Below are 27,434 nucleotides of genomic sequence, written 5' to 3'. Positions count from 1 at the left end.
TACGTACGCACACGTACACACACCAGAAAAGAAATTGCGGCAAACTATGCGTAGAGCGGCGTTTTCAAATTTATTAATAGATTTAAAAATTCTAGAAATTGCAATTAAATTACATTCTATATTCTGTAGATATAAAATTAATTCAAGTCATTATAATATTTAAACAAAATTCTTAATAAGAACGAAAAAATTACAACTTAGTGATCTTTATGTATAATATTTCAATATATTATATTTACATTAAACATACTTAACAGTAAAACCATTTAGAGGAAGAAATAAAAAATAAAACTTTAAAATACGTACGTGCAAAATACTATTATTATTTTCATATTATTTTCATATAACATATATCTTGATTTTCTTTATGCAAACCGTTTATACATAAATAAGGTACAAAGGTACATTTAAATACGTTATTTAAGTACATTTAACGATGTACGTAGGAGGCCGTATGCGTGTATAAGCGCGTGTATTTGTATGACGCAGTTGCCCTAAAGTTATATACATCTTGAAAAAGTATTGAAATATTTACGGCAAATGAGATTGTTGTAACAATAAATATTGCATAATAATATTTTTATGGATAATTATAAGTTCATATTAATTACACTATGTATGTTACTGTAAAAAAGGACAACTTAAACTGTTTAAAAAAAAGATCCCCATTACTCTAATTATGTTTTATATATAGCTGTCCATTTTATAAAGTAGAGTATCGTGATAAACTTATAAAACTTATTGAACGTACACGGTAATTAAAGAAATCATTGCAAAAAGAGTTATTACGTATTTTTCACAGCCTATATAGCATTCTTACTGCAAGCTTCTTTTTAACCGGTTTTCAAAAATGAGATATTAATAAATCATTGAGCGTGCAAACAAATAAACGTGTGATAGATTCGCCTGTAATGGACAGTATAAAATATCCTGTTCATAAGACTTATATGCTATGAAATGAATGTAATACTAGGAAAGGATACCTGTCATGTAAATTGTTTTCTAAAATCATGCTAAATATGCTTATTCGCGTTGTTTAAATCCTAAATCGATGGTTTTAGACATGATTTCCTAAGAGACAGGTGCACAGGAAATTGAAACAACGCAAACAAGCCTTACATCAAGCTTTAAAACTTCTTCTTGCAAATAAATAGATTATTTCAATATGGGTTCTGTGTGAATAATTCACAAATATTGTATGTTTAATAGGAACTAGCAATATAAACCGTTTCCTTGATTTTCGATTATATATTTCTGCAAATACTGCGCCGCTTTTTCGCTCAAGCCAAGATTCGGTATATCTCTTTCAAATTGTTCAAGTGTCCCAGCACCAGCTATGTAACCATTTAATTTAGCAGCCACGGGAGAATTCCGAAGAACTTCGTCGTTGGTAAGACCGGTAGTTTCCACTAACCACGGATGATTTCTAAGTCGATATTTCTGATGATAGCTGAAAAATAAATAATAAATTAAATAAAAAGCATTCGTGTACAGAATGTGCAAAGAAGTAGAAAATTATTCGTTTGTAAATTGTAACGAATATATTATTTTCTTCCGTTAAGACTAATTTTACTTAAAAAAAAAAAAAAAAATCCTTTTATCACTCATAATCAGAATTAAATAAAAAATCGAATTAAAAGTGCTGCAAGAAATATGTTAGTATTCTTCCCACAGTTAGAGGTAAAATATATCTCGTTTAATCAAAATCAATTTACGATAAGTAATGCTAAATCAACAATCGACGACTTTAGGTGACGCAACGTGAACCGTAATACACACGGCAATACAAATTCAATTTCGTTCAGCACGTTCTCAATTATCAATGAAAATGAATCATATTACGTGCAAAATCTATATCTCAGTTACAAAGAAAAGAAAAGGTTTTTAATTTTTAATGCGCGATACTTACTCTTCAGCCGGATAAAATTTTTCGAATCTTCTAACTTCCGTGAGAATCAGATCCGTACATTTACGTTGCTGACGTTCCCGTGACTTATCAGCCAGTAATTTTTGTTCTTCATCGTGATACAAAATCAACGACATGTACTGAAATTTTACACAGGTACAGTGATCAGTGGATAGTGAAAGCAAAACACAAATAGTCCGATAAACAGAGAAACTAAATAGTTCTAGCACGGATAGCGTCACAGCGACCTTGACGAACTGATTTATTCTGCCTCGAGTATACCGAGTTCAATAACCGAAATGGGATTCAAATTTCATGCCAAGTTCACAACATCGATAATTCTACACTATGCTAATGAATACCCTTTTGATTTCCTTCTCCGAGTCTGTATCAATCGATCACATTTTTCTCACACTATCAAATAGAACGCGGTACTTCCTAGACTCGCGATACAATTTGCTGAATAAAATTTATAGATAATCAATTTCATTTTCATTACTTTTCGAAAGCAGAACATTGCGTTTCAGTTCGTACTGTCCGCGTTAAAACTGTGTGAATCTGATCACCGCCGATTTCAACGAAAATAAAACATGAGAAAAACGATCGATCGATCGATCGAGCTACCTGTCTCTTGATCTTCTTGGTAAGACTGTATTCGTGATTCTGCCAAAAGAGGGCAAGTAGCTGCTTGTACGATATCACATCGGGATTGTATTCGATATCGACGACTTCTGTGTGGTCCCCGCTGCATAAAAAATAACCATGGGAATTATTGAATGGAAAGATATAGGAAAGATTCTTATAAAAAACAATGCAACGTACATATTTCTGTAGGTTGGTGACTCCTTTTGTCCACCGGCGTATCCTACGCAGGTTCTGATGACTCCGGGTAATACACCGAAGAGGCAATCACCTGCCCAAAAGCAGCCCATTCCAAAAGTAGCGCGCTTCGCTTTGATCTCTTCCAGTTGTCCAGGCATTTTATTCGACTAGTGAACATCCAATTGCAGCACATTAAGAAAAAGGGAAAAATCAAATTATTACAAAGGTCGTTACAAAATCCGAATTGAAATTTAATAAACCAGTTAATAATATTAACGCGAGGGCCGCGATCCAATAAATGCGCGCGAAACCTGTTAAATAACGGTTACGCTGCAATTGACAAGGTATAAAAGTATGCCGTGTTGAAGAGATCCGTGGGACAATCATCGTCCCCTGATATTGAAAAAAATAAATTGTAACAACGTCTTATTTCTCAACAACTTTTGAAGCAATTTTTCAAAAACGACAGTTCGATGTTTGAGCCGTTAGAATTTTAGGAGCGTTCGCAATTAATGATCGATGAATTTACATTTATACGAACGACTAATATTAAAAGATATAAAATGAATGTATTTGTATTGCATAAATGATTTTAATTTAGAACATTTGATTCGTATTGCGTGATGTGTCACATCACGTGAAACGTTAAGAATGTCAATTGTCCGAATGTTGAATAAATTCGTTGTACGGTGTTTGAATCATTAATACAATGTTTCTATTTGACCATAGAACATATAAATATTTTAATCGCTCAAAATTCATGTAACAATTTATTCGTCATTTCGACAATTCACATTCGGAAGATTTACGCGCAGCAAAATAATGAATACGCGCGATACATGAGTAAAGTTTTCTATAGAATTTGATACGTCTCGACGAAATGTTCTTAGCGAAAGTTTACAATTTTCAAAATGAACGACGTTTACCTCTTTCACGTTCAAAAGGAGAATAATACACGAAACGACTTTAAGCATTTTGGCACCGACAAAATCTAACTTTTCTAAGTTTTCCGTTTGGGGTTCATTCACTTTATAGTTAAAGGACTATCTTAATACTGTTCATTGTCCTCATAGCTTTACGTTCAGAAATTCCTGTTCTTTTAGAACACCCGGTATGTATAAGGTACAGGTCCGATCCGCCTACAAAAAAAAAAGTACGACCAAATACATATACAGGGTGAACCATATAACTCGATCACCTTGATAATTTCCACTTTTAAACGAACTGTTCAAAAATTCTTTCTCTTATACAATTTCATCCAGAAATATTTACAATTCGAACATAATACATTTTTACAATATCAGTTTCTTTCAAAATTGTCACATTCGCTTCTTTATTTGCTAAGTCTTCAAGAAAGAACGTACTTTAAAGTTTGTCGATCATTTCTTCTAAACATTCTGTCTTTGAAAATATAAATTTGCAAACGATTTCTTTTCTATTTTTTATGCGTCCTATACAATATATTTTCACCGTTAGAATAAAGATTATCAATCTTACAAAGTGTTTAAAATGCTGTTCATCGTCTTCGATGTACTTGAACAACGAATGCCGTTCTTTCACGCTAACATTTTAACGCGTAACTAAGCATTGTTATATACCGTTAAGATTGATGTTTGATATTCTCTAAAAATTGCTGAAAATGTCAGTGATATTGTGAATAGTTTCGAATAGTTTACTCGATAGTGCTTTTAGTTCCAACAATGAAAAGTATTTGTTTCTTTAATTTCCACCAAATGTGGACTAACAAAGAAAATGACTTGTAAAAAAATGTAGTATAATCGGATTATACGACTGTGGGAATCAAATGTTCAAGTATGAAAGATTTAGATCATTTTACGCATAACGGAAATGATCAAGACGATTGAGTTATGTGATTCACTCTGTATATTAGACGACACGGTACGACACGGTACCACACACTAACCATATACCTCGATTATCTAAACCCTCATTCAATTGTGACTACTAAGGATTTTAGAAACGGATTACTAATAACTAAGAAAAAAAAAAAAATGGAATTTTTATTGTCGTCACAAAAATATGTCGCCAGTTCAGAGATCTAGACGTTTGTTACTTTAATTAATTTTTTTTATACTCGAAGTAATCAATGCATTATTGCTACAATCTTCGGTTAATTTTAATCAGTTACCATAGTGACCAAATTTTTCTATAATAGAGCTCACCTGTGCATACTGAGACTTTTTCTTAGTTTAAATTAACTGAAAACGAAAGTAACCGAATTTTAATTAAACTCAAAAAATTGTTTACCTTAATTTACAATAAGACAATAAGATTAAGAAGAGACGAAGAAAAAAGAGAACAGCTATCGAAATAAAGTTCACTTTAAATTTACGAGAGATACCTTATTCGAGATAGAAAGAACACAAGAAACTACCGCGTGCTTCAGACAGCTGTACTTTTTATCTACTCGTCTCCCACCTCTTTCTTTCCCTACTCCACGAACATAACTCTACTACTCCCTCCTAATTTTTATCCGTTCATTCTTACATGTTCAAAACTTGAATTCAATTTATTGACTCTATTGGTATAGTATTTCTATTTACACTTTCCGTTATACCAATCGTGGCCCATCGTTCAAAGATGGGAAACGTGCTCCGCGACACGACGTAGTATCCTTTAGTCTTTCATTAAGAATTATTTTTTGGAGTTGTTTTGTAAGTGCTTCAGACTGAAATATACATATATACATATACACAATCTGAAAATTAATAAGATTGAGAATACCGATATTAACCTCTTGTGTAACAAAACACTGTTATTGATATATGTCAAACTTCATTGTGTACAAACAGTATTGATTGCCAATTTAAACGGAACTCGATAAATTTTCTGTACAAGTTGCATCAGAAAATTTATACCACACGTATCCGTTAAACAAGATAACAATTGCTGGACCGACTGATGTAATTTCACTATCCTACATGCTAAGCTCAGTTCCTCGACATTCAAAAAGTGCGGTACTTTCGTGATATCTATCCTAGATAGAGGTTATTATCGTATCTTTTACTTCCTGACTATTAGATGTTTTTGTTAAACAATTATGATGCGTGCATGTAATATATTAACTTGTAAACATTGGTCGTACACGACAAAATTAATAAATTTGTTTCGAAATAAGAATAAGTTGCACGATACCATACAGTAATCAAAATGTCAAATCGTATCACAGTGGTTCTAATCGCACACAATTTAATTCTTAGATATCGAGAAAAACGCTTAGTAATGGTAACATACTGTATTGCGATATCCAATTCTGGTTAAATTCCTGCGTAGCAACATGATTAAATGTAGTGCAATCATTGATACGAACGTTTCTGTAATTACAAGTGTCCTGAAAGAAGAACCATTCATTTAGCGACAGTAGTACGCGCGTAAACACACAATCATTTTTGTACTTTATCGGTTTTGTCACCAAAAACTTTGATGCAAACAATACGAAACCTTTTGTAATGAAATCGATGCAAGTGCTGTCTATTCTGTTAAAAATTGACAAGATTCATTTATTAACTGTTTTCTCCACACATTTTGATAAGCTGTCTTTAACTAGTACAATCACGTGACTATGCGCGTTGGATAAAGAAAAATGTCAGGAAATTTTTAAATATTTTCGAAAACTTAGGACAGCATTTACAACTAAAAAGGCAGAGTTATTTTTAACAAGTATTGGAAAGTAACGTAATATTTCATTTTTGTAAATAATTCATTATATGCATACCAATTAAAATAAATATAATATTTTGAAATTGAAGGCATTGATTTTGTTCATTTTTGCATTTGTATCTTGTAAAAAGTACACTATCTGTATTAACAATAAGTATATCAAAACATTTTTTATCTATACATGTATTTTTAGAAGCAATATCTCCTAAAATAACAACTGTAAATAAATAAAGATTACATTTTGTTGACTGTAATATGAATTAAAAATATAATATCAATTTTGATAATGTACATGAGTTATTGAGTATATTCAAAAATTAAATACAACATTTTTTGTAAAATAATTTTAACATGTTCACAATTACTTACAGAAAATTAAGTCTTATTTGAAAAAGTATCATTATTGTAAATGACATTTAAACTGTGTAAATTAAATAGTTTTCTAGATGTACTGGAATGTACATTTTATCAGTGTTTGTAAAATATACTATTGTATATATCACACTGATAAAATAGTAATATTAAGATCCGTAGGATACAAAATTAAGTTTGAGTAAGTATCATACAATTCATGATGTATTTTAAAGGAAGAAAGTAGGGTATATAGTATAGTAGAGTAACGACACACATCAAAATTTACAAATAAATGTGTTCGCAGAAATACAGATATCTAAATTAATATAAAAAAATATTCTTTATGACTAACATTTTATAAAAAAACACGGGAAATACTCGGTACGGTATCATATACATTAGGTGTAAAGGCGCGTTTTGCGCAATATACAATTCAATAATTATTGTTCGAAATATACATTATTTTACGCGGTAATAAATAAAATTCTGTACAAATTCAAAGCACATCTTTAAATTCCATTAAAATTATCTCTTGCATCCTAATTGTTACATAACTAATCGTTTAAGTACAATATATACTGATAATTCATTTATGAATTTAGTGATAATTCATTTGTGAAAATCTACACGATTTTCTTATAATTATATAAAGAGAAAATATCTCAATAAGAGATTTCAAACTATTTAAAATCAAAATGCATTAGTTTATACCATATTCAAGTAGAATTTTGTTCAATTCTGTACAATTGTTGAGTTTTTTAATCAAAAGAACACCTCAATTGGAGTGTTTACAATAGTAAGTGTTCTTATGGTAAAAACACAAGAATAAAAGAAATTAAATGCAGAAGAAAAAAGGTGAAGGAGGAAGAAAAGTGTTACATGACAGTGCAACAACTTTTCTCAGAATGATTATCACCAACAATGTCACTGGTATTTCCGGTGAATCGCTGAAAATCTCCACCAGTGTTGAGTTCAGAATTGGCAATGGGCGATACAGGAATGCCATTTCCATTGGCATCTATTGAACCAGTAGATATATGCCGATTTTGTGCCCTCTGTTTCTTCAAATCCGATAATGATTTGACAAAAACTACTGAGACGTGTATGTTGATCTTGCCATTGGTGTCACGGTCTGGCGTGTAGATCGGCTGCTGATTACCGACCGGTGAATCGGACCCTGTCACTGCCGAGGCAAACATGTAAATCCAACGCTAGTTTTCTTCCTTGAGGTTTACGCGAAATTTGTTTCCCTCTCCTCTCATTCCATTCCATTTCACTCGTAATTTCACCTCGTGTAACCCTCCACCTAATCCCTTTTCTTATACACTGCAATTGTACTTTAAAAAAAAACTCGACTAGTATTAATTAGTAGCCATGCGCTAAGCGTTACATGCTTTAGCGATAAGCGTTAAAAACATTGCACAATAGAACACCAGAAACGTGTTTCTATATTCTACATGTACCTACATGAACACTTTCTCCTCCACCTTCTATATTCCACTAACGAATCATTGCATTTATTAAGTTTCCAGACTTTTTGTTTTCAGAAGAAAGAAGAAACTTTTAACAACTTGTTTGTTTCTTCTCTGCTCCGATAAATAATGAACTTTTGTTTATTACTTTAGCAGCTTGTAAAATAAATCCTCAAGCTTTCAATCTTAAATACACTAATTTCAAAAAGAAGGTGTAATTTACAATCTAGAAATTGTATGCAAACCCCTCGTATATAGGAAAATATACATGTAAAGCATGCACAATAGTTGAATTCTCTGGAACATTGAAATCACTTACTTCATGTTTCCTCGAAGTACGAATTAATGTTATTTTGTGCTGTGTCAATGTCCAAACAACATATTTTTCATTATAATCGATTAATACCATCTCAAATCAATCACTTTTTGAAGTACCAATTTTAATTCACATAGAATTATAATCAAATTCATTAAGGTGTAACAATAAACATAATAAGTAATATAATGAAACAACCATGGATTAAATCATTTTTAATAATAATTAATTTACTACATAATATTATTCAATATTAGTACCTTATAATTTATATTTCTTATTGAACTTCTCTAATTATAGTAAATCAAAATCTACTTAGCTAAAATTTACAAATTTACTTCTCTATAGCATACAGAAACTCAAGTCAGCTGTAATCACATTAATTTGCAAAATTAATTAAGATTCATAATACATTATTTTTTACTTCCAAATTAACACATATGCAATTACAATTACATAAAAAACGTTGCATCAGTATGATCGATTTGATGTGGAATCTAGAGTGGAAATCCATGAATGACTATATGGTATTTATAATGTAAAACGATTTGATGTCGTGACACAACTGACCTCGTAACGACTTTATCGTTTAGCGATAAAATTAAAAGACAGGAAGACACATTGCGCGAGTACGTAATTAATAATGAGTAAATACAGTTTGTCATCAGCAGAACCAAAATGTTAGGTCTGTGAGAAAATCTTTTCACTCTTCTTCATACCTAGTATCGAATAGAAAGATTCTAAGTTGGTTTAAGTGTCTTTTTAGTTAATATAAACGTGTCAAGTTATAAAATAGTATAATTTTTCAAGAAATTGAACATTTTCGTTTACAAAATTTTGTAGTGTGAAAATGTTTGCTGATAAAGTGTGACTTTAATATTATACGTGCTGTGGACTGTTCAAGAAATGAATCCACTATCTTTCCAAAATATTATTAATAAATGAGTAACTTAAAAGCTGCATATATGAAAAAAAGATTGTACTTATTAACAGTAGAGCTATCACTAATCTTGATGTATGTGACATCATAAAATTTAAATGAAAAAGAATAGAACTTTCTCACAGATCTAATACATATATAAAAGTTGATCGATATGTTTTATAGACGAAATATGTTTTATTTTACTAACACTCTTTTATATGATATGTAATAAGTATATGTGAAATTGCTCGTTGAATATTAATTATGAATGTACTGCAGTATAGTTCAAACTCTAATTAATTTTTTTTACTAAGAAATGGAAAATTCCATTATCAAACGTTACTATGTCGCTAATTATTTATTTAGTTTAAAAAGTGATGATAGGAAAGACATTCGAAATGTATGTAATAGTTGTCTTCATTCTACTTATATACCTGAAGTATAATAAAAAAATGAAGTATATTAAGTTATTTGTGTAATGTGTGCGTTTAAGTTTTGAACGCTCTGAATTGTATTAAGTATAAAAATAAAGTTATAAAAAGTTCGTTTAAAATAATTGATGAACTTATCGTAATGCCTTTTCGCATATAACAGTCAATAAGCTCTGCTAAATGCTAACATGTGATTTACAAAAAAGTGCTAAGAAGAAAGCCAATACAACTTAACCCTTGCCACAAAAAACTTGACGTAGTTAAAATAATGAATGTCTTCATACCAGAAGAATATTTTCAAAGAGAAAAACACATTGCGTATGCATACAACATATAAAGATAATTTAACACGTTATGGATCAATATTTTGAAATATATAATATAGAAAGTTCAAAAATAATACAAACGCAGCGTTCAATAGTACGTTTACATAAATAGAAAAGTGACATAGAAAACTGACCTCGCAATTATTCAGGAGCACGACGCAGTAATAACAGAAAAAAGAAATTGCTGATAAATGATCAATACTTAAAAATTTTCTTGATAATTTATCAGTAAAAACTACTGTACTACTTTCTCTATACTACCATAATAATGCACATTCATTCTGAGTAATAAATTTTATTTCTGGTTACAGATTCGAAATTGGCTTTCATTAATCTGTGGCAAATCTTTCCTTGAATTAAGAATGAGTTTCCTTTATTATTTCAAAACACAAATGAATTCTGTTTTGACATAACACGCGCATGTTACATTGTGAATTTATAATTACTATGTCACGTTACCAAGGTCGAGTTATGCAATACGAACGCACGATTTTAATGGACACAACACGTTATACTTTCTTTTACATGATTTTATGCACAAAACTACCATTTACCAGAGGATTCTACTTAACCACAACCGATGCGAGTGTAACATGTTTTGGAATATACCTGATTCTTTATCGACGTCTTCCTGAAGAAAAGATTCATTATCCTTTCCCTCAGGAGCTTTTCGTATTGCTGTTGGAGGTGCACTAGAATCTGTCTCATTATTTGTATTATCTCGTGCATTAAATTCATTTTCCGTTTGAGGCATATTTGCAGTTGAACCGCCAACGTATGTCTAAAGTATATCATTTTCATATTACTTAATTCCAATAATTTCTAATACTAATAATATGTTCAAAAAACGCTTTTTTTATAGGGTATAATTTAAAACATAGTGAAATTCTGTTACCTGTTGCGCTTGTAATCTAAGACGAGCTTCTTCTTGAGCATCCTTTTTCGTGGTTAATACTTTATCTCTGATCGAAGTTCGTCTTACACTTTGAGTACGTGTATTTATACTTTGAGATCTGCGCACCCGCCTTCCTTGTGCTTCTCGTAATCGTTTACTTTCTTGTTCTGTTTTAAGTTCCATTATCCTTTCTCTTATCTCAGGATCTTCACAAATATCTATAAAATTAAATTTAACATATAATGTTAGTATTAATTATTAACATTGACCTTGTGACAGAATTTTTGACAAAAACGTTTTTACCAGCTGGAGTTTCATCATGTTTATTCTTGGCATTTAAGTCAGCTCCATTTTGTACTAATAACTCAAGAACTTCTAGCTGAAGAGAAATAATAAAGTTAGAAAATACTTTTTATTTGAACAATTTAATTAACATTTGTAAAATATTTTGTTCTTACATGACCCCAGCATGCAGCTGCATGAACTGGTTGCCATTTATCATTGTCTTCAACATCAGTTGAAACATGTTGATCCAAAAGAAATTCAACTACCCTTAAGTAACCATTTGCAGCTGCAATATGAAGCTAGAATTTAAAAAAAAAAAGATTACATCCTCCTTCCTAAATAACAGATTAATATAATTTATTCGAAAAAAATGAGATTAATGAATTTATGTACATACTGGTGTAGCACCTTGATGATCTTTATATTCAAGATCGCCACCTACTGAAGCTATATGTTGTAAATGTCTCAACATCTGAACTTCTATAGAAGCTCTGGTTTCATCAATCAACTCTTGAGTAACTCCTCGTCTTGCCATTTCTCCTACATTATATAAATATAAGATGGAAAGTGAGATTATTTTAAAGAAAATTATTTGGTTAATCAAAATTAAATATTTTCTTTTTAATTTGAATAAAATTTTATAAATAATATTGGATTACAAATACTTTAAAGATTTTTACCTTCAATGCAATCCAATGTTTTTTCATCTTCACATATATCATAAGGCATATTACCATCAGCATTAACAGCCAATAAATTGGCACCTCTAGCAATGAGATTTTTGACTAAATGCAGGTGGCCACAGGTAGCAGCAGCATGTAATGGTGTCCATTTTTCACTGTCTTCTGCATTGACATTTGCCCCAAACTCAATAAGTAACTTCATCATTTCTTCATTATCATCTATGCAACACTGATGTAAAGCTGTCAGTCCATCTTCATTTGTTGAATCTGGATTCACTCCCTTTTTTAGAAGTCGTCTCACTAAAATATGTATCATTCACTAATATGTAATAAGTTATAAAGAACACTGTCACAAATGAATGTCATATTACCTTCGTCAATGTCATTTCTTGCTGCAGCTTCCAAAAGCATGACACTATCATTAAAATAAATGTGACGTTTGTTGCTTGTATGCCTAGTTTGATGTCGCATCCATTCTTTTTCACGCTGACGCCATACTTTTAATTGCTGAAGCCTTCTATGTCGAGCCAAATGCAATCGTTCTTGCGTTGTTAATCTTTCAACATGCACCATTTCTGCAACCAAGTCGGAATGTTCCATGGCTGTGTGTATAATTTTTGCAGTAATATTTACCTGTTCAAAAAATAAAATGTATTTTATTTTACTTATATAGTTTGAAATCATATTGTGACAATATTTTTGATACAGTGAAGGGATGACAATAACAGGAATATTATAGTATTGAAGAAACTATTTGGATGCTAACTAATTGAGTTTTACAGATAAAAAGCCATAAATGTATTTTAAGATATTTTAAATTTTGTGATAAACATTAGACATCATTTAAATACAATATCATATTTTACTTTTTCAGATTCAAAAACCTGTGTCCAAAACTTTGTCCTACTTATTAAGAATTTAAATAAGTAAATGCACAATATTTATACAAATGTTCTTAAATACTGGATTGAAACCATTATAAATTGAGTAAAAATAAGTTAACTTCTCTGTATTTTTTTTCTAAATAAAATGTAAATTTATAAACTAAAATTAAAAGTTACAAAAGAAATATGTACATACTTGATAATTCTGAAAGGGATACTACATGGAAACTTCTTTACAAAAAATAGTATATTTCTTTCTAATTTATATGATGTAATTAAAGCATAAATATTCCTTAAGAATTAATACAAAATCATAATTCCCTTTATTATTAATAATTTTTCTAATAAAAGTTAATTAATTAACATGCAAATAAGTAAATTACATAATTAATAACACAACTGATAATATAAAAAAAAACATGTTATTCAACATCATCTATAATTAACTTATCATGAAATAGTGTACATAATTCTTAACTTATCGTATACATAATATGATACAACTTTTTCATAATGAATTGCATAATTAAAAGACCTTAATGGATAAAGAAAAATAACATATGCAAACATACTACATTGAATGTTACTGCTTCGCCCTCGTTTATTTTCTGTTTTTTATCTGTCGACGTACGAAAAAAAAAACATTAATATAATTCTCGTATGAAAGAAGAAAATAAGTCAGATTCATGAATAATGAAATGAGGGGAAAATGGGGATGAACAGAGAATAAAATATGAATGGAAGGGAATTAGAAGCGGAAGTGTAGATATGTTAGCGACTTTGCGATTGTAACTCGAGAGTTAACGCAAGTGAAAGAAATCTGTTCTAGGACTGGCGGGTGTCAAATCGCGATACTACTCACATTGGCAAGCGATTGCTCGTTCGTTCACTTATTCGTTCGCGATCCAATGGAATGCGGAAGTTTGCTCGTTTGTTCGTTCATTCATTCGATTTTTTTCTTTTTCGTTGACTTGGAAAGCGACAGAGAAGAATGCAGAAAATTTAGTCGTCTTAACTCGAGCTAAGCAAAGTTGAAACTCGCGAGTACGACGTAGCGGAGAGAAAGTCACTGTGTTGACCGACGAAAACGTAACATAATTTACAAGGTTTTACCGACGCAACGATTCCACTGAATAAAATTTAATCAAGGAGGCTGAATGAACCTCTTGGTTTGGATTTCACAAAAATCACGTCGCTTCTGGTCTTGTCGCGGCACTGTGCACGCGAGGAAACGCGTACCTGTCAGTCGCCATTTTTAAACTACCTGTAGAAAATCATTCGCGCGTTGCCCTTCACCGCGCGCTAACTTCGTCTTTTTTCAAATTACTCTTATGCTCGGCTTGTCTCCATGCGCTCACGCGCACTACACACAGGTTTTATCTCGCTTTCCGCAGAGCTTTCGGATATGTATTTACAATCTGCAAAGAATTCAAGGTCTACAAAACTTAAAGCTTAGCATCTTCTCAGAAATTCAGATAACTCTGCCATTTTATATTACTGTTATCTTAACTTTCTTTTGCAAGTACAATCGGGCTAATTTATTTAATCATGAAATCTTCAAATCCAACTTATCGCAGTAGCTTACCAATTATTTACATGCATTTGATCATATTCTGATTAAATAAACGGTCACCTCACCTCCTTCCTCCATAAGTAACATTGATATCCAGTTTATGTTGTGTCTTTTGCTTACATCGAGCAAAAATGAAATTTTTATTGTTAGATTGTAACGAAAAATCCACTTTATTAAACACAAACATAAAGATAATCTAATAATTATAATTATAAGACCGACTAAACGTGTTCACATGATGCATTCCACTTCCATTGATGTACACGACAGTAGAAACAGAAACTGCTCATTCTTGTTTGATCAGTTTACGAGAGTATACTTTTTTCCCGTAGTTTCCTTATTTATCTGTTTCTCGTTCTTTCTTTCTCCTGTGATATAGATGGGCGGTAATTTTGTAATTGCTGTGATTAACACCGAAAATGTTTTCCTATATTCATCGTATTACGTGAATGTATCATATTTATGATTAAATATGTACATAAAATTAATTGTTAGAATATCGTTCCCTTTTGAATAATTATTTCAATGTTCCCGCCATAAAACGAATCGAAATTATTGCGAATAGGGTATAAAATATTATACTTCGTTTGGGATATGAATACAAGTTTCGTTTCTACATCGGTAAGGTTAAGAGTGGAATGAAATTAAAAATAAATATTCGTATTTTTTCACGTGTTGATACTTAAAATACGATAACAGTGTTTAGAGATGAAGCGTTAACTGTTAACGAATTCTTCTTCGTTGTTATCAGCTGAGAGTGATATGACGTATACTACGGCTACATCCAAAAAAGAGACAAACTAAAGTGGAAAAGTTTATTTAACTGTTGTCGGTGGTCTTTTTGTAACAATTGGAAGTCTGTTGTGCAAACTTGCTGAAAATATTGAAGTAGTTTCTATAGTGAGTAAAGTGACTTTCATGTATTTCATCGACACTTATGCGACAATTTATGGTAACAAGATTTGTGACAATTTTCTCCGTATAAATCGTATTCTAGAAATATTTTTGTAAAGCATTAATTGTTTGTTCTTAAATTAGGTCGCGTTGCTGGTTAAAGGTGTACTTCTAGTACCGATGGTAACAAGCAACATCGTGGGTTGCTCGTTTTTTACGAAAGCGCTCACAATAAATCTTCCTTACCGTGTACAATAGCTAGCGCCTCCACGAGTTTCGTTGGCTCGGTAATTTACTTTTGTATCGATACTGTGACCGTTCCTGCAGGTTTATTTTTATTTTTAATTAAAGGCTCTACGGGTTCCTTAATTTTTAACGAATCGACGTCGATTTATCGATGGTAGGACATATCGTTCGTTACCCAGGGTTTATTGTTCATCTATCGCGTTTCAACGAATAGCGATTATACGGAGAAACAAAAATAATTCAAAGAATATCTCGGAACTGCATTAACATTTTACCGTTTTCTTTATTTATTCTACCGTAATGTTATTGTTTCTTATGCCTGTAATTTTGTAATAGTATTTGTATTCGCTTTAATATGTATTAGATTGAATAAATAAATAAACAATCATCGAGAGTTTCTTTAGAAAAATTTCAAGACCTCCTTTCTTTTTACTTTCGTTTTATATTAGTTAATTTTCCTCGTTAAAGCGAATTATCTTGCAGATCGCTAAAGTATCATTTCTAGTCCAGATTAATAATGGAGAAACGTATTGTAACGTTACTATGATGTAGTAATTGCTATTTTATTCAATGACTGTTCTAAAAACTATGGTGGTAATTAGTGTTATATTTTGTATACTTCCATTTGTTCCGTATGCATAAATTCACTTTTCATTATTATAATATTACCTTAAATTCTTACCGTTATTTGTTATATTATATTTACAGGGGTAAAATTTTATCCACGATATACTTAATTTATGGCGTGGAATTTGCATTAATGCCCGAGTTTACGCAATTTGCGTTACCTACTTGAATTTAAGTGAGCGTACGAGAAGTAATAAAGACACGTAGTCTTCAACTTTTGTTTCTCTTCTTTCCTCTCATGGAAAAGTAATGAGAAATATAGAAAGGAAGACGGAGAAACCGACAGGAAAAAAGATCTCGAGTAGTACTTGTTTTAGAGAGCAAAGTGGATCTACGTACTTGTAATAGCACTGGATAAGAGACGCGAGGAAAATAAGAATGGAAGATTCTTCCGCCCTATTTCCGTCTACACATGGACTATATAAATACTTCATTTTCTTACCGACGCGAGTCTAATGTCCCCGTAAGTTTCCACAATACATTTTTTTCTTTTCTTCGCTTCTTTTAATTTTGTTAATACGTTGCGTATAAATAGTATCGAAAATGAATAACCATTTTTCGATAATCAATTACGATAATATTTAAGTAAAATACTCTTCAAGGTACACTCAAAGGTCGATAAAACTTTTTTCGAAGGTCGTATTGTTTACGGAACTTGGAACGGTAATCTACATTATATATTTTACTACTACGTGTACGAGCATACAGGTTGCAGCTGCAGTTTATAAACATTTAACTAAATATTTACAAAATCGATAGAAAGTGAACATTTATTTCTCGCGACTATATGTACGTGTACATACACGCACTTTGGTATAGGTTAGTAACGAAACATCTTACTAGTCCCGGGTTACTAGCACCTTGTTACATTGGTAGTGTACACCAGTTAAAAGTATATGTGTACCGAGCTGGCCACTAACGCGAGCTTCAGTCGACCAGGTTTTCAGTTTGTGGGGCAGGGTCGGTGGTTCATAGGTGTATCATGCAGCCGTGAAGCAGGGTATTGGAGGAGAAGCAAACGTGTAAGAAGAGCAAGAGGACGGCTTTATCGAGCGGCGACTGCGCCGCAGTGATATTCTCTTCACACTGCCGCCTACCGGCTGCCAGTCATCCTCCAGGGTCGAGGGTACACTAGTCTCCCTCTTTTTCTAATTTTTTTTTTTTCATGTTCTCTCTTATTACCGCCACTCCAGATATTTTGTATTTTAATAAACCACTCGTTCGTAACCTCTTCGAATTTAAACGCGCGAGTTCAAACGTTGAAAAACTCGCGATCCTTCCGACAACCCCCGATCGTTCGAAACACTTACAGGGACACTTGACTTATGTAATTGCGCATCTCGATAGATTTATTCACTGTACTAGAATCGTTAACGCGACACGTTCCATTTCAGTCGAAACGAGTCTTTGACAGACATTGGTCATCGCGACGTACCACCCATCGGAACCGTAAGAGGCAATAATTGCTCGCGCGACGTCTCTATCAAAACGATCGGAAAAACTAATCAACCACTGCCGAATGATCGGAAAGTATCCCGGGGCGATCCTCTTCGATCATCTCTGTGCGTCTTTTACCTCATAACCCTTTTCCGCGGGAGGCCTTCGTTATTCAACGAGTTCTACTGCCCCGTGCACGCCTTACTTTCCCCCACTATATCTACACCGCCACCCCCCTCTTTTTCATTCTCCCTCTCGGTAGCAAGTGCCCCTAGATTCTGGCAACGCTTCTTGCTACTGAGACAACGGGACAGTTTTCATACGGCGCACCCTCCTACCAATCGAGTCGAAACGTACGGATGCCGAACCAGTGCGTTACGCGGCTCGTGTGTCCGTCTGCTTGATTGCCCGTTCGTTGCGTGTGCGTGCACGACGTGTTAATTAGAAAAAGGTGCCTTTAAACGTGAAAGTGTTGACAGGTACTGGATCATGGCTCTACTTCGATCAATCGGTTGTCCTGTCGAGAATCACCGTAATCGCCGATGTATCTCACGTTGCTTCTTACTTTTCGTTTTTTCCCATTCGGCCACGGTGAATCCTCGATTCGAAGAGAGATTGCGCGAGCCGTAGGTCAGTTAATACCGGAGGGAAAATTCGTGAAATTTTTCACAGAGGAATTGAACGCTGTAAAATGCTGATTCGGTCCCCATGAGTCTTATGCGGTACTCCCGAGTCGTAGATACGAAAGAATCGAATGCACACGAATACACGATCACAATTGTAGTCCTTTCTTTTATTATTTTTCTTTTCGAAAGGCGCGGTCGCTATTTTTTATCCATTTCGTCGAAACGAACGTGTTTATTTTCCTTTTTTTTTTCCTTTTCTTAGACGAATCGGTTCGACATCGAACGAAAACCTATTTATACGAGGAGACCGATTCGCGATGACAGAAGCGACGACAGAAGGGTGTTTTCCGGGTGTACGGATACGTCAACGTACCGCTTTCCGAGTATAATATTTAATAAACGACGACCTTGAGTATCGTTCGATAACCTACACGAATCGTATCTAGACGATTGTGATCATGCTTTTCACCACGACGGATATTAATTTGCGAACACCAAGTACGGGAAAACCCGTGGATCGTATCTGTTTCGCTCGGTGGTAATATCAATTTTGTGTTTTAGAAACGTAACAAATCGCTCGTGTTGTTTTTAATTGGCTTCGAGGAGATAACAATCGTGGTATAGCAATAACCGTTACCGCGAAATATTCGGTCGAACTATTTGGGTCGCCGCGTCGTTTAATTCCATTGTTTTCTATTTATATCGTACGAACCACTTTCTTGATCGGTAACGTGAATTATCATCTCGTCGAAATTTGATTTTTGGCAGGATCAGCACACGCAAGACTAGCTTCGATTTTCCATTTGGCAGCCGTCCAACTAATACGGTAAAACCAAAGATGCGAAAAGTTTTTAATTTATCGCCGTAGGGAAAATAACGATTGTTCCCTCAGCCGCATTTCATTCTCTCTATAGACGGTGTGTCCCTTTCCACGGATGCACCGTGCATTTAAAATGTCAGACGAAACTGAAACGAACGGAAAAAGAAATATACACACACACATGTACAAACACACACACCTACACAGAAATCCGTTCCAACGGACCAAACGGGACGACGATTCTCTTTTAAATTGCTTCATCGCCGTCGAGTATAATCAAACGTATTCCTCGATGCCGTATTACGTTTCGGTTTAACCCGTTACGGTTATCCCGATGAATTATTTACAATGAATTAACGGAACGGTTACCTAGACGCGAGATTCGACCGACGATAAACGTGCATTAATGTTTCACGATCGCGTATCTAATTTCCACGACGTGAACGCGCGCGTGAATTTTACACGGTCGCGATTCGTAGTTGTTGTTCATCGCGATTAAAAGTCTCTTTCCCCGCGACCGTTTTACAGAGGAATACGCCCGAGTCGTTTACGGTGCAGCGTAATGGAATAAACGCGCTGTAAAAGCACCTACGTAGGTACGTACGTTCGCAGAGATATGTAGGTGTCCCGTCGGGGAAAAAGCGTGGAAATGCACGCGCTCGCGGCACACTCGAAGGAACGGAAAAAAAAAAGAGAAAAAATAAACGGTTTCGTGACAATCTGCTTAATCTTCGTTCGAGTATACAATACACGTATATACGTACGCGCATATAAAATTTATGGCGCAAAACCATTTTTTCTCCCTCTCTCATTTTTTTTTCTGTTTTTTTTTTATCTATCCACTGTGTGTGCTTTCATAAATAGCGGAGAAAACGCGGAACGACGCGTTCACGGCTGTGGGACCGGGTTTTTCATTATCGCTCGCGCGTGAAAACCGATGAGCATGTTTCGCTGGCTCCTCGCGAACGCGCGAGTGTGCGAGAACAAAAGGGAAAACGAATTTTAAGTGCGGTCGTCGAGTCAGTGACACGGTACAGAGACACGGTACGTTTACGGATTTAATTGGATTCCGATGAGATAAAAGTAAAAAGAGAGAAAAAAAAAGAGAGAAAAAAGAAAATGAAAACGAACAAATAAAGCAACAAAAAAAAAAAAAAGAAGAGAAAAGAAAAGAAAAGAAAAAGAAACAAAGGAATTGCACCGCGTGAGAAAAATGCGAACGATGCGTCGCGAGAACCACGACGACTTTGAAGGTTTCAATTAAGCGAGTTACCATCGAGTCGATCGGGAGACTCGCGGCAGCTGCGAGCAACCATCCTCGACGATGATGACGAAGGGGAGATGCGGTGGCGGGAACGAAGCAAACTGTTGTCCAACAATAAGACCATCGAGAAACGAGCTCGAGAGACGAAAGATAAGAGAGGATCGACGAATCGTCCCGAGCGCGATGAGCGATTAAACTGATAGCTTTTATCGCGAATCTACGATTCTTCTTGCAGCCCGGGGGAATTTGCGAGGCGCTACAGCTACGCCGGCATCATGGGGAATGGCATGAATAGGGTAAGGACTGTATACAACCAGAGATTATTGGATTCAATTTTCTGTCGTTGCGCGTCCCGATTAACGGAGAATATTTAAACGTCGTTTAAAAGTACACGTACGAAATGATAAATTCGGAATCGGTTCGATGAAATTTCCCACGCGGTCGAATTAACTCGAATCGGGACGAAAAAAATACGTTCGAGATTCGATGAAACTTTCTCGGTTCAAACTGGTATCGGTACACGAGTCGTAATAGGTTGCTCGATAAGTTTTGTCGTTCGACAAGAAATGATTACTTTCGTCGTTTTATTTTTCCAAAGTACTACTATTCGATAAACACGTGCGAAGTTTTATGTAGATCCGTCGAGTGATTCGTATATGTACAAATTGTTCAAAGTTGAAGCGTCGTGGTATTTTTCTTACAATGGAAAAAACGACGAAACTTATCGAACAAGCCAGTATACGGAAAAATATAGATTTTACACACCAAATGGAGAAGCTTCGAACAACGTAGATACTCGTGACGCGGAAGGACAATTCAGCGAACATTACGTTCGATTTTAAACGTTGAAACGCGTTCGTTGAAACCGACGACGCGTGATTTTCGCGCGGAAATATGGTTCCGACGTTGCTCGTTACGTACGGTCGACGTTTCGAATATGCTAATCGAGCTACGTGGCACCGCAAACTCTTTGTTTCGTTATTTTAAATATGTGCATATCGGGGTCGTTAAATTATCGCCGTCGCGATGATGTTAAATTTACCCTGCCCCGAATACACGGATTCGGGAAAAGGAGGGAGAGAGAGAGAGAAAAAAGAAAAAAGGGTCTCGGCGGCAGTTCCGCTCGATCGGGCCGATTTATTCTTAAACCGTTACAAAAGCGTAAACGTCGCGAACGAGTCGCGAACTCGTTGGCCCATTTGTCGATGGTTTAATGGCCATTGTAGAGAGGCATCGTCACGATGCATATAACGCGGGTACACATCGAGATTTTAATCGATGGTCCCGATGAAAAGTTAAGAGCTCCGGCAGCATTGTTCCCGCGTTCGACCGGAGACACCCCGCTTAAGAATGCGGCATCGATTAAACGATTACACACCCCCGGAGTCTCGCCTTATTTTACTTCGTTCGAGTGGATCGTCCACGAGCGATGAATGATTAACACTAGAGCTACCGACGGTGAACGTATTCCTATTTGTCTCGGATCGCGTAAGTGTTTTCGAAGTTGGACGGGGAAAGGACAAATTAATTTACGAGTACCCGTTAATCGTCCATTTTCATAATCGTCCACGGACATTGCAGGCAGACACACCGTTAATAATCGGGTAGTTTTAAAGAGAAAAATTGAGGGGTAGAGAAGAGGTAAATTAAAGAGTTGAAATTTACCCCTTTGATAGTACCGGCGTTAACAGGCGGGGTGCAATCGTCGTTCGAGAATGTTGTTACGTCGATGTATTCTTTTTTTCAACTTGCACACCGCTAGACTCTAGATTTAATTGCAACAGGGACCGTCGAGACGATAAACCGAGAACGCGAATTATAGTCCTCGTGCGTGTTCAGGCGTTGCTCGTTACCAATCGGTTTTCAAGCATCGTGGAACGATTCTCTCGCGATTAATTATTCCCGCGCCTTGTATACCTACGTAGACACGTTTTGCATACCACTTCGCGGTTCCAACGACCGCCGATTGCACTCGTAACGACTCGTTAGCACCGCGTGGCAAACTTTCCACCGCAACCACCCCCTTTCTCTCTCTCTCTCTCTCTCTTTCTCTCTCTCTCTTTATCTATCTATCTTTCTTATATTATGCGCGATTACGTGTTGTGTGTTTCGTGTCCGTAGGTCCTCCCCGGCCTTTATATCGGGAATTATCACGACAGTAAAGACGCCGACCAATTGGAGCGATTCGAGATCACTCACATACTGGCGATCCACGACACCGCGCGTCGGTTGCATTCCGTAAGCGCGCTGCTCTAAATGCATCCCCGTTTCACGAGTTCCGTTAAATCTAACGAAGTATGCTTGTAGGACAAACATTATTTATGCATATTGGCGGCGGATAGCCCGGATCAGAATTTGTCGCAGTACTTTTCCCTGTGCAATGACTTTATACACGCAGCGCGTCTACGCGGTGGAAACGTCCTGATACACTGGTGCGTACAAGCTTCGAGCGATCTGACGACCAATAGGGAGAACATCGAAATAGAAGGCACTCGTAGAAGAAAATAACGAAGGTTGAACGACATAACAAGGTCTATCCTGTGACCTCGCTTCTTTCACGAACGCGACAATGCACCTGCAAAGTGCGATTGTACGTAGGATCTTTTCAAACAGGATAGGGTGGGTTTTTTTTTTTTTTTTAGACCTATCGATTTTTCTCGTGCGCGTGCGAGAGTATCAAAGAGAGGTGTTCGAAGAGTACTTTGCTAACTGTAGCGAGAAACGCGAGGTAGGTTTGAGAATGCTTGTCGTGCAATGATGGAACCTGTACGCTTGATTCAGATGTTTCGAATACGTCGCGGAACATTTTACGAACGTCTCGTTTCGCGCGAGGTGAAACCGACGATTACGTTTGAGAAAGAAAGCGCAATCGTGCTTTGAGGGTGGATCGTTGCACTGGAAAAAGCGAGGTCACGGAAAGATAAACCTCGTTATACCGTTCGACCCGTTCCTACGTTTAGCTTTATCCTCCACGGAACAGAAGGCACTAACCGATTCAATTTGCGACGATGCTTACTGTACATACAATCTTTGTTCCCTATTGGATCAATTAACGATCTAATTTCCATCGCGGAGACGTTCACGTAACGATATTCGGTTTCAGCTTAGCCGGTATGTCAAGAAGCGTCACGGTAGCAGTGGCCTATATTATGAGTACCACCAATCTTTCATGGAAAGAGGCACTCAAAGTCGTCAGAGTGGGCCGTTCCATTGCCAATCCAAACGTTGGATTTCAGCAACAGCTTAAGGATTTCGAATCCAGTCGGTTGCACGAGGTATAAAAATTGATACGTATCGTCGAGTAAATTTAACAACCGAGACCGTGTGTTCTTTCGTCTAAAATATCGCCACGTGATCGAATCGGTCCTTGAATCGAGGAGGAAGAGATCTCCGTCGAACTGGACAGAGATGTCACAGACTGGACATCTTCCAAAAAAAAAAAAAATAATAATAATAATAGAATTCTAACGAAATTTCTTAAATTGACACAGGCCGAAGGATCGATTTCCAGTTACGTAAACGCGATAGGCTTTCGATCGAAGACTCGCAGATTGCGTAGTAAAAAAAAAAAAGCAAAGAACCAGCACGCCTAACGAAGGAGATTTAGCATGGAAATCCTTTCTGATTAACGTAGGAACGACGCAGGTTGAAGGAACGATTTCCAAGCTTGGCGCTCGCGGAGTCTGACGCAGAAGTGTGCCGTACCACTTTAAGAAATTACGAAACCATGGCATTGGCGCGGGAAGTGTGCGAAGGGAAATGTGCCATGGGCCGTCCTTGTCCGACTGGGCTATGTAGGCAACCTTCCAAAAGGTTCGTTACTTTTTCGTAGAAAACGTGTCGGATTGCAGACTGTTTGCGCATAGGTGTAAGCAACACGTTCATCACGATTGTCCTCGTTTTGTCTTTCTTCTCCAGAGTGTTAACGTAGTATTTCGAAACACAAAGGTATTGTATAGACAGAAGAAAACGAAAACGAGGAAACTCGTCAGGTTTCATTTTTCTTCTGTCTATAGGAGTCCGAGAAGAAAGGCGTCCACAGGCAGCACCAGCAGCTTGAACACCGGAAGAACACCGCCCCAGACACCGAGGATGCTACCTTCTGCACCACCCTCGCCAGCTATGCACAGATCGACCAGCGTGTTATCGTCGAGACCAAGAAGCGGGCCTGCTGGGTTACATTATTATACCGGATCCGCGCCACCTTCCAGGTAACGTCGTCCATCTTGAATCTTTCGACGCGTACGTGTCGTAAAACGATTCGACCTTCCGTTTACACCGAGACATACTTTGCACATAGTATTTATCTTCGAGAACGAATCCTCGAGAAATAGAAAATCTACGCTATTATTCGTTACTCGGGCGAGTTTCGGTGGAAAATTTCGTCGAACTTGTTGTTTCTTTTCTTTTTCTTTTTTTCTTCGATACGAGCTTTAATTCTCATCGAACATAATACGAGAGGATTTTCCCGTGAATCGGCAATAGAATTCAAAATCGATTCTCCCGGGTAAACCTTGCGAAAAGAACATTTTATTCGGCGCTCTCCGTTTATTTTTGCACGAGGACTCGCCCTATTCCCAGTTGCACCATGAGGTTTGTCTCCTTGTGTATATTTTACGAACTCGATATCCCGAAGTAGTATTTTTTGTCGGGGTATTCCTATACGTTGCCCGGAAATTGAATAAATAACGTTACGGTACTTGGGAGACGGTTTAATTCCTTTAAAGAGGGGTAATTATACCAAACGAAATTATCAAGAAGGTAAATTATAAACCTCCCATCGTGCATTTCCTTCACGGAATAAGGATCCAGCAGCGACGGTTGTCAGCGTGGAACGCGTTAGAGACTTACAAATGTGTCACTAGCCTCAGGCTCGAAGATCTGGACTCTAAATCCACCTTAAGGCGCTAATTAATTCACCTTTTTCTACACTGGAAATTGTTCAGATTAGAACGCTTTTACCCTGGGAATTGTCTAAGCTAGAATGCGTTTACGGGAATTGTTTGGACTTGATTGTTTTTAGGCTGTAAATATTTGAGCTAGAATGCTTCTCCACTGAAAATTGTTCACACTGAAACGCTTTTACGTTACATTTCCTTCACGCTGGAAAATATTTAGACCAAAATATTTTCACCCTAGAACTTCCCACATTGGAAATTGTTTGGACTAAAATACTCTTACTTTAGAATTTTTTCACACTGGAAAATATTCAAGTTGAAATATTTTTGCACTAGAAATTTCCACGCTGGGAAAAGTTTAGATTAAAAAGTTTTCACGCTACAATTGTTTCGCACTGAAATGTACTTGTGTTAGAATTTTTTACTCGAGTTTCTACGGTAGGATTTCAACTCTTGCGGTCAAACGTTTTACCTTAAATTTCAACCTTTACATTCGGCTTTCTACGGTAGAATTTCAGCCGCTCAATTTTTCTTTACCTTAAATTTCAACCATTACACTCGGCTTTCTACGGTAGAATTTCAGCTCTTTGGCGTTCTGCTTTCAGGGCGGTATCGAGGGTCGATCTGTCCGGAGCGGTAGCCTGTAGCAGCAGCAGCACCAGTTTGCAAACAATGGGCAGGTCTGGCATGTCCGGTAGCAATTGGCGACTGACTGCGGGATCGGCGCCAAACACACCGAGACCGACTCCACCAGTTTCACCGCAACGTTGGCCGAGACGGGCATCGAGTCGACAGACCCCCCAATTACCGGTCTCACCCGAAACATCGTCCTCGACGACGTAGCATCTCCGAAACTTTACTTCGTTCTCGACATTGCCCGAGTAACGACGGCCATCACACGAGCTAAAACGTCTCAACAACACCCGGAGTACATCATCGAAATCACTGACGAGAATCCGCTTCGATAGCGGTAAAAACCGTCGGAACGCTCCTTTCATCGAAAGGACACGGCTTGCACACCCGAAAGAAGCTTCGTGTTAACGAGCACACACGCGCCAGCTTGCCATTTCATCGCTAACGCATCGACTCGCGTAGAGAAGAACAGCGATAGGAACGTCGAGTAGACTGTTCGTCGAGAACGAGAAAAATGTTCGACGATAAAAGAAAAGAAAAAACGAAAACGAAAAAAAAGAAGAAAAAAAAGAAAAAGAAAAGAAAGAAAAACACGAGTTACGCTCGAGTTCGAGCCGCAGCTCGATTCCAAGAGCTGTTGAGATCGATCAAGAGGTTTCGCGTTCAGCGAATTCCCTTGGACCCTGTTTGATAAAACGTGGCGAGTCGACGCGATCGTTTTGTCGCATCGCAACAGGGACATCGACACTCTCGATGAGACCGAAACGCTACCCGATCTGTTCCCCACGTGTCCCGTTCTTGGGACTCGATGGTCGTTTATACTTTCACTGATTAATTAGCAACGAGACTAACGAACAATTTTATCGGGAGTCTCGAGCACGGAAATTGTCGCGCGCGTTTGCTTATACGTTGATCGACACTCGACGCCGCGACGAATTGTCAATCCTTTCTCGATACTGCACAATTATCTTTTCGATTAGAGCGAAGGAAAAGAAACGAGAAAATGTAATTTTATCGTGCAGATAATCAGCCGACCCTCGAGCACTGATAGTACACTGGCATTCTCCGCGCGAGGAAGACCGATTTCGTGCGGAAAGAACGCCGTGTAACGGGAAGGATTTTCTATCGTTTCGTGCACCATCGTAGTTATTTCCGTTTTAATTTCGTTAATCGAATCTGTGAAGAACGCATCGTGTCGAGAGGATATATACAACGAGATGAAAAGATGACTTCGTATTTAACAGATTATTTTTGTTGCAATTTTATCGATCGAATCTGAGAAGAGTGGACCGTATTGAAAGGATACGCGATAACGAGAAAAATACACGGTTGTTTCTGTTGTAATTTCATTGATCGAAAGAATTCGTCAACGACAAGAATTTCTATTTTACCAAAGGAGTGCAACAAAGACGACGACTTTCCTCGCGAAAAGAATACCA

The 27,434-nt window shown here is 36.3% G+C and overlaps 4 protein-coding genes across 17 annotated transcripts; 2 read left to right on the top strand and 2 right to left on the bottom strand.

Moving 5' to 3' along the window:
* Window positions 1-303: 303 nt before the first annotated feature.
* Window positions 304-6,341, bottom strand: Msra (methionine sulfoxide reductase A). Of its 2 annotated transcripts, none has more exons than XM_076322617.1 (6): window positions 6,191-6,341; window positions 5,984-6,080; window positions 2,729-2,895; window positions 2,531-2,651; window positions 1,910-2,046; window positions 304-1,450 (listed from the first exon to the last, which is right to left on the bottom strand). In XM_076322617.1, exons 2-6 carry the CDS (start codon window positions 6,047-6,049, stop codon window positions 1,213-1,215), a joined length of 729 nt encoding a protein of 242 aa, XP_076178732.1. In that variant the 5' UTR covers window positions 6,050-6,080; window positions 6,191-6,341; the 3' UTR covers window positions 304-1,212. The 2 variants fall into 2 exon arrangements, with proteins under 2 accessions (XP_076178732.1, XP_076178734.1); XM_076322619.1 differs by lacking the exons at window positions 5,984-6,080; window positions 6,191-6,341 and adding exons at window positions 3,655-3,867; window positions 4,997-5,100.
* On the bottom strand, window positions 2,834-17,929 carry Mypt-75d (Myosin phosphatase targeting subunit 75D). 8 transcript variants are annotated; one of them, XM_076322606.1, is made up of 11 exons: window positions 14,616-15,979; window positions 13,840-14,395; window positions 13,550-13,596; window positions 12,465-12,726; window positions 12,091-12,393; window positions 11,808-11,950; window positions 11,584-11,709; window positions 11,429-11,504; window positions 11,126-11,343; window positions 10,840-11,011; window positions 7,375-7,946 (listed from the first exon to the last, which is right to left on the bottom strand). In XM_076322606.1, the coding sequence occupies exons 4-11, from the start codon at window positions 12,691-12,693 to the stop codon at window positions 7,639-7,641; spliced, it is 1,575 nt and encodes a 524-aa protein (XP_076178721.1). In that variant the 5' UTR covers window positions 12,694-12,726; window positions 13,550-13,596; window positions 13,840-14,395; window positions 14,616-15,979; the 3' UTR covers window positions 7,375-7,638. The 8 variants fall into 8 exon arrangements, with proteins under 8 accessions (XP_076178725.1, XP_076178721.1, XP_076178719.1 ...); XM_076322610.1 differs by lacking the exons at window positions 7,375-7,946; window positions 13,550-13,596 and adding an exon at window positions 2,834-2,895 and having other exon boundaries at window positions 14,616-15,975; XM_076322604.1 differs by lacking the exons at window positions 13,550-13,596; window positions 14,616-15,979 and adding an exon at window positions 16,657-17,929 and having other exon boundaries at window positions 7,377-7,946.
* LOC143151806 (uncharacterized) lies at window positions 15,013-16,072 on the top strand. The gene is given in 5 exon segments (XM_076321241.1): window positions 15,013-15,040; window positions 15,116-15,176; window positions 15,357-15,450; window positions 15,589-15,670; window positions 15,673-16,072. Coding segments are annotated over 5 exon segments (441 nt in total). The 3' UTR covers window positions 15,849-16,072.
* Window positions 17,095-27,347, top strand: LOC143152461 (uncharacterized). Of its 6 annotated transcripts, none has more exons than XM_076322615.1 (9): window positions 17,095-18,233; window positions 19,149-19,206; window positions 20,065-20,760; window positions 22,586-22,702; window positions 22,772-22,896; window positions 23,568-23,739; window positions 24,099-24,277; window positions 24,481-24,675; window positions 25,968-27,347. In XM_076322615.1, exons 3-9 carry the CDS (start codon window positions 20,740-20,742, stop codon window positions 26,203-26,205), a joined length of 1,047 nt encoding a protein of 348 aa, XP_076178730.1. In that variant the 5' UTR covers window positions 17,095-18,233; window positions 19,149-19,206; window positions 20,065-20,739; the 3' UTR covers window positions 26,206-27,347. The 6 variants fall into 6 exon arrangements, with proteins under 6 accessions (XP_076178730.1, XP_076178727.1, XP_076178731.1 ...); XM_076322612.1 differs by having other exon boundaries at window positions 17,095-18,384; XM_076322616.1 differs by lacking the exon at window positions 19,149-19,206 and having other exon boundaries at window positions 17,095-17,443.
* Window positions 27,348-27,434: the final 87 nt, after the last annotated feature.

This window comes from Ptiloglossa arizonensis, chromosome 10 (genome assembly GCF_051014685.1).
Source record: "Ptiloglossa arizonensis isolate GNS036 chromosome 10, iyPtiAriz1_principal, whole genome shotgun sequence".
Classification (NCBI taxonomy): Eukaryota; Metazoa; Arthropoda; class Insecta; order Hymenoptera; family Colletidae; genus Ptiloglossa; species Ptiloglossa arizonensis.
Note: the sequence above shows the minus strand (reverse complement) of the source record. Positions and strands in the feature narration are given on the sequence as shown.